General features: G+C 36.5%; 1 protein-coding gene across 1 annotated transcript in view; it reads left to right on the top strand.

Annotated features, from left to right (window-relative positions):
- The first annotated feature begins 2,305 nt into the window (after nucleotides 1-2,305).
- Nucleotides 2,306-7,842, top strand: part of LOC137634984 (methyltransferase-like protein 27) — a 16,051-nt gene continuing 10,514 nt past the window's right edge. Inside the window, exon 1 of the mRNA XM_068367585.1 lies at nucleotides 2,306-2,462. Coding sequence (XP_068223686.1) covers nucleotides 2,430-2,462 — 33 coding nt within the window. The 5' untranslated portion in view covers nucleotides 2,306-2,429. The remainder of the gene's footprint in view (nucleotides 2,463-7,842) is intronic.

Genomic DNA, 7,842 nt, shown 5'->3' with positions numbered 1-7,842 from the left:
TCATTTCAGCCCTGACATTGCAGATCATAATAACCTACTCAATTGTTGATGGTAAGTGATAACATTCGGCCGTTACTGCCAAAGTTATGATTGGCATAAGTGAAAGACTTAAGAGTTCAAAATAAAAATAATTGATCGTTGGGTCATGTTTTCTCAGTGACCAGTTGCTAGGCAAAGTATGAAGGTTGAAAATAAAAAGGTAAGAACAATTTGCATTGAATTTCTATGTGGGGTCGATGTTTCTGGTCAGCTTTCTCCATCTACCTCTGCCCCACACCTCATCATCTTTGTAATGGCAATAATCAATTCTAAACAGTGCCCCCAAAAGCTTATGACTCGGCTGCATTGCAATCTGATATAGTTGGGTAAAAGGAGTTGTTCTTGGGTGGAACTGCTAGACAGGTTACTTTGTTGCCATTACATTTGTTTCTTCCTCCAGAAGAAACATACACTGCAATACATAATGCTTATCGCTTAGTCCCTCTCTCCTCCAAGTATTAGACCGGGAAGGAGAGTAGCAATGGCTTCCAAGGACTCAATAGGGAGACCCACGGGTTCCCCCATCCCTAGCTTTCAAGAATGGTGATGTTTTGCTTTTAGACAATTGTGTTCACTTAAATCTCAAGCCTTGATTGTCCTTGGACAGTTAATGGCCTCATCATAAAAGTAGTAGTAATTGTTGTTGTTGTTACTGTAGTAATAGTAGAAGAAGAGAAGCAGCAAGTATATTAATGCTCTATAAGCTGAGGAGGCCATTGGATTGTTAAGAACAATAACTCATTTTCAGTTGACTAATCTTAATCCTCTGATTAATATATACAATTAATTCACTTTCCTTAAACTTGAGAAGAGTAAAACCACGCCTTTTAGTTTCTTTTAGGATTCGGAAGACAATACATGGAAGTTTTTTTTTTTTTTTTTTTTTTTTTTTTTTTTTTTTTTTTTTTTTCTAACAGACCCAGCATTTGAAAGACTAAATGTTCGACTTGCAAATATGAACATAATACAAAACATTTCAACATGCAATTTATGAAGGCTAATGCTTCAAATCCTTTAGTACATTTTAAAAGCCAACCAAACCCCCCCCCCCCTTCCTTGCTCTTTCTTGCGTAATTGGATTATTTATAACAGATCAAAATTAAATCTAGATTAATTTTTTCTTGGCTGGACCTTCTTCACTCAACGTCTTTATGAGGCAAAACTTTCGTGTTTCAAATATCCATAACAATATTTTGGATAGGTAAAAAAAAGAATTTGATAATGTTGAAACTCATTCCGTTTGAAGTAGTTAACTGTGTAGGCTACTTCAATTTCTGTAGATTTTTCTTGAGAATTTTATTAGGCAACAACAACAACAACAATAATAATAATAATGATAATAGTAAAAACTTTCCAGCATAATCTAAATAATCGCGCTAATTGAATATATATTTTAGTTTCATTAAAAAACTAAATACTTCTCGTCTTCCAATAGAGGACACATACGAATCTTTATGTTTAGAATGACATAAAAGCAAAACTAACTCAAGTGGGCAAAAACGTGTTTGCAAGTTTAATCCAATGTGAATGGCAAACTTATTCACTTGATTTGCATATCAAACTCTTCTTTAATCAACGCAAAGTGGAGACCATGCTCTTTGCATCTTATTCCTACTTCCTCAAGCAACTGGGATTTGTCGTTCCAATGAAATTAAACTCGGTGATTTAAAAGTATGTAATGAAAGAATTATAAAATCTAAAAAGTGGTATTCACATCCATAATCAAATTCACACAGAATTTCTATCAATTGTTCCCCCAAGTTGATGAGTCTTTAAAAAATGAAAAAAAGAAATATATATATATATATATATATATATATATATATATATATATATATATATATATATATATGTGTGTGTGTGTGTGTGTGTGTGTATATATATATATATATATAATACACACACACACACACACACACACATATATATATATATATATATATATATATATATATATATATATAGATATATATATATATATATATATATATATATATATATATATATATATATATATATATATTTGTATCTTGTTATTTGATTGCCAACTCATGATGAAGAACATATAAATAAAATGACTCGTAGAAAATTCGATCATGAATCAAATTGCTTTTCTTTCTCATGCGTCGAATGGTATCACATTGTCACTTCCTAAATGTATATAAGATGTGCAGCATCACGCTCATAGTAAAGCATTATTAGTCTGTCATTGTTGGCAATTACCCTTGAATAAACTTCTGGGTAATTCGTAACACAAAACTGGGAAGTAAGTCGCCCCGACAACCGATAAGTCTAGTCGTCCAGACGTCCACGCATTCGCTTAAACAGTCCACTCTACGCCACCACCGTAATCAGAAGTTCGTCTTTGAGGGAGAGCTGATTGAAGAAAGATGGAGTCCGATAAGGAGAAAGTAGCAGACCTGGTATGAGTGCATTACTATCTTGAAATGTTTATTTTTTACATTTAAGAGTATTCCCATGGGATTTATTTCAGACGGTAGATGACCGCGAAATATAGGAATCGACAATGATCAAAACCAACGACCTTTCACGGTGATGAATCTAAAGGACTTATAAATAATCACCATCATTAAGTGTATTCTGAACCTTAGTACTACCCTCGAAATTCAAATAAGCTAGTCTATTTTTTTGTAATTGGTCTCGTATGTAAAACGTTAACGAGATTGTTGATATTCCGTGACGCCTTGACACGAGCTCTTTTTGTTCCCGCAATGCGCAATACATCGTGAAAGGACGCGTCATTTATGAAGGAAGCAGAGTGAAGCATTGTTTGCCCAGCGTTTCTATACTTCATACGCGGAAGTTTTGAACTGTGTACGCAATGTGCGGCCAAAATTGACTGCATTGGTATAGTGCGTACTGAGACGCAATGGCACTACTTGATTAAGTATTGATACTCCGCCGGCAGTGTTCGCACCTAGCTCGCACAGTGCCCACGCTTGGTTCATGCAAGTGGCAAGCACGTGGCACAAACATTTATGAACATTCATGCGTGCGTGTTTTTTCAACATTCCAACATTTTCTCACAAACCCCCCCCCCCACTCCTCCAAGCATTGGGAATATGAAAATCATGCAAGTTTCAAGGTGCCTAAATGGAGGGTGTGGCACATATTTCACTGTGAAGGAAAAGTTAAAAGGTTCGACAGCAAACTAGAAGAAAGGAAGTAGGAACTGAGGTTAAGAATTAAAGATTATGTGGAGTTGCGGGTCGAGGGCACCATAAAAAAAATCTCGGACTATACTGCCTTCATTCGGGATTTTGCGTTATTATTAAATAAAATCCTTTTTCTTATGATACTGTAATTCAGAAATTTGTTTAATATGTCGGAAATATAGTAGCTTACGCCATTCCTGACTGCTTACCCACAATAAAAGCCAAAATAGTTAGTTAAAAAATGCTTTACCAAACTTTTATTTAATCATTCTTTAAAACAAATAACGAGTATTGACTGAGAAACAATCTTGGAAAAATTTAGCATTTCGGCAGTCCGACCTTCGGCTATAAGTGCCCTCCCAGACCCGTTGTTGGGCTATGTAATTCCAAACCCATTATCAATTTAATCTGACCCAGTGAATGATAGTGGGGTGGCGAGGCAAATTATCACCCGATAGATTTAGCTACTACTGTAGCTGTCCCGTAAGTCACGTGATCATTTTAGAGAAGAATGTATGTGAGGAGGCTTCTATAAAAACGGGTGTAATTTTCAATATCCGACTAATGATGTTATGTTAAATATACTAATGAATTATAAATAAACAGATATCGTAACTGGATCGATATAAAGCACAAAATGAAGCTTTATATTTAATACATATGTTAACATCGGGCTTTACAGTAAATTGAATATCTTCAAAAGCCTTTACTGCATATCTTAAATAAAACTCAATTATGCATGCTTTATATGAACTGCTTCCCTCAATGTCTAGGTATCCTCGAATTTATATCAGAGACTAACTAAATGTAGGATGTACGAATTTTCATGCTTGTAAACAAACTTGTGTAACTAAAACACATGTAGCATCTTGAACACCTTGGAGGAATATTATCTGTACCTATCTCATCTTTAATGGTTAGCCATCAGATAATTTTACTTGTAATTCTTCAAAAAAAAAAAAAAAAAAAAAAAAAAAAAAAAAAAAGATAACAGGAAAGTCAGACAATGAACATGTGTAACACAGGAGAGCCTTGTAAAGGTTGAACTTATTAGATAATTTCCTTATCAGGCAGTACTGAGAGGTCCGCAAATACATCATTCTTATCATGGTTACTAGGGGGTAATAAAAGTTCGTGCTATATATTTTTAACATACCAGAGAAGGAAATATAATTTAGGCTTTATGATAAGTGGTCATACGTATGTTTTTAATTACTTTTAATAAAGGCATTTATTTGTTTGGCAATAAGATAAAATAAATATAACATGGAAGTTTACGGGGAAATAAAAGCCTATGAATAACAGAAAAACACATGGGACATATTGTAAGAAACTCTTACATGTTCCGTGTGCTAAGTTTGCTGCACTAATTTAACTATTTGATTCATGAGTCTCATGACACTGAGTTTAACAACTCCAGCCCAAAAAAATATAGTGTTAATCAGAGTACCGTAAACATACAAGTTACTACTAAAATATAAATGAATTATTCCTCCTGGCCCACTTAATTTGATTCAGCTTTTCAGTCATTCCGCGTGGCCCATTTTTTCCTTTACTATTGTCGAAGTTGAAGTGGTGTCTTAATTATCTTATCGGCTGGCTATTATCATTCCCTTGAGATATTTATAATCTGCCGGGAACCACTCAAGCAGTACGAAAATATATATGACTCTCCACCTACGGAACAACAACCTTAAGATAGCTACCACCGTTGCGCCATCTATTGGATTGAGTTAGATTTATGGGATTTTGGTTATATGGGGTCGAAGAGGTCTTCAACAAAGAGAAAAACGAAAGGAAACTAGAATAAGGGATCGAGTAGAGGGGAAAAATAAATTAGTACAGATCAAGGGTAAAGAATGCCCCAAACCCTTCAGTAATGCCTACTGTGCACAGTTTGAGGTGCACTGACAACAGTACTCTCCAATATGCATTGCCATTTGTTGATTTATTATCTATTTTAATTTACGGAAATTAAGTTATTTGGCCCGAATGTTGGGGTCAGGAGTGCCACTCGGCACCAAAGTGAATTATTTTACCTTGCTTGCCCATTTTTTCATGATTAATCATTTCTATTACACAAAAATTCTGTGCTATGCAGTGTGGCCCTTTTATGCACCATAAGTCTCGAACTATGCATTGGTGGTTTCAGTAAACTGAATAATGATAATAACTCTACCAGGAAGCTTTGTGATCGAAAATATCTAATTTAAGAATAGAGAAAACGCTCATTGGCTTAGGAGACTCGAGTTCGTACTCGATCCTAATGCCGGTGAGGAATGAATGGTCTGTGAACCTACGGTTGAAAATTCTGTTTGAATTTGAATAGAATAGTGAATTAGATACCCAGAGGTGGGTAATAATACTAACACTACGTGTCGTAGAAAGCAACCAAAAGGACAGTTGCTTCCTTGCAGTCTTGATTTTTAGCAAAAGGCTAGGATCACTGCCAATAATTGTGGAAACTGCTACCATGCAGTTAGACTATTTAGACAAGGGTTAGTTCCACCACCAGTAACTGTGGCTGGCGACTGCAAGGGCATACGGTCATAAAAATCCTCTGCCAAATTATTAACCATGCCTGATGCTACTAGAAATATGGACGAGGCTAGGACGTTTCCTGTAAGTGACACGCATCAGAATCCCCCTACTGGCTTGATAAATGGACAAGGGGTACCGCAAGGTTCACGACTGCAGCCAGAGAAGCTAGTTACAGAATGGAAGATCAGAGCAGGTACTGGCATGACGGTACTCTAATGGGAAGATTGAGGGAGATAATGGATGGGAAGGAAAGAATGAGGACAGAAATCCTGTGTATGCATACAAGATAGAAAGGAGGTGGAGCTAGAGAGAAAGGAAATGAGTATAATCTCTATTACAGTGGGTCCCGAGAGGGAAGAAACGGAGTTGGGGTCATAATGGGTAATACCCGGAAGAAAAATGTAGTAGAAGATTACAATGATAATAAAGATTTTATTTAGACAAGTTTGGGGCATATCTTACAACAGTGAAAGAGAAGAAGCTAATTATAGAAGTAGACATGAATGGCAAAGTGAGGAAGAGAGGGGATGGATATGAGAAGGAGCATCGAGGCCATGGGTTTGGAATTAGAAATGAAGATGGGGAGTATATATCAAATATAACTCAGTCTTGAATTGGTATATAAGAACACGTTTCAAAAGTTGGATGTGCACATGATAACCTATGGCAGTAGAAGAGTGGAAAGCCAAATAGATTACATCCTGGTTAGAAGAGTTGACAAAAAAAAGTGTGACGTATTGTAAAATGGTTTTAAGGGAAGCATGTATTAGTTTGAGAGAGAGAGAGAGAGAGAGAGAGAGAGAGAGAGAGAGAGAGAGAGAGAGAGAGAGAGAGAGAGAATTGTTTACTTTCCTCATGATCAGGCACTTCTTCAGGCATATGAGAGATTTAGGTGCCCATAATTAAAACAGATTGTCATGTTGTATCTTTGAAAAACCAAAGTTTATTGCTCCAATTTGCATAGCTCTTTCTGTATTGACCCCCAATTGGATTTATTTTCTTCGACTTCTAAACCAGTAACAGACAAACCAATTCTTTTAAGGTCTAACGTTATTTTATTGACTTCTGTTACACGTTTATTTCTCTCTTTGTAAACATCTGCTTTGACATTGCATAAACATGGGTTCTGCTGGCACAGTTCGATTAGCAGCTGAGCCTCTCTTCTATCCCAATGGCAGCTTTCCTCCAAAGCAAAATTATAGCTAGCCATGTTTACATGGCAGGAGGACAAAGCTGATTGACGAACAGCTAAGTTCATCTGGTAAACAAGTATAACTACGTTTATCATGTCTCTCTGGAGAGTGTCCAAAGCTCAGACTTCATGAGTACTATTAGCATGGTCCCTCATGCTCGTTATTGACAACATCAGCGCTTCTTTCTGCTTTCCATTGTTAACTGGTAATAATTGGTGTTAGCCGGGCAGTGTCTGACCGTCTGGACGACCCTTACATATTGGGAAACGGCCGTATGGATTCATGAGGGAGATAAGGGATATGGAGCCCATCTTTATAGTAAGGCAGTATAAGAAAAGAGGCTAGAGGAGTAGAGGAAACATCAGAAGCACTTCTGTGCTTTTGTAGATCTAGAAAAGGGTTATGATAGAATACCAAGAAAATTGATGGTTTGGTGCTTGAAGAAGAGGAAAATCCCATAGGAGATGGTTAGAATGGTTGAAATGATGTAGAAAAGAACATAGACAAAAGTAATAACAACAGCTGGGGAAACAGAAACCTTTGAGGTTAGCGTTGGATTACACCAAGGATCAGCATTAAGCCCATTTTTATTAGTGCTGGTCATGGATGTAATACTTTACTTTGAGCGCTGCTTTTCCGGTCCTATACAGCAGGGGAACCCTACTCTCTACAGGACCTCCAGTTATTTTATCTTGTTCGTTCAAAGCGTTCAACATTTCATATCACGTATTTCTCGTTAACTGTTAAATCGTCACTGTCAAACGACTCACAGAATAAGAAAGTCTTCAGTTTCCTCTTGAAAGCCTTAATGTTTTCTATCATTCGGATGTCTCGTGGGAGCTTATTGTATTTTCTTGGGGCCTCATATCTAAAGGCTCTAGAACCTACAGTAG

The sequence above is a fragment of the Palaemon carinicauda genome, chromosome 45, assembly GCF_036898095.1.
Source record: "Palaemon carinicauda isolate YSFRI2023 chromosome 45, ASM3689809v2, whole genome shotgun sequence".
NCBI lineage: Eukaryota > Metazoa > Arthropoda > Malacostraca > Decapoda > Palaemonidae > Palaemon > Palaemon carinicauda.
This window is presented reverse-complemented; position numbering and strand designations above follow the sequence as displayed.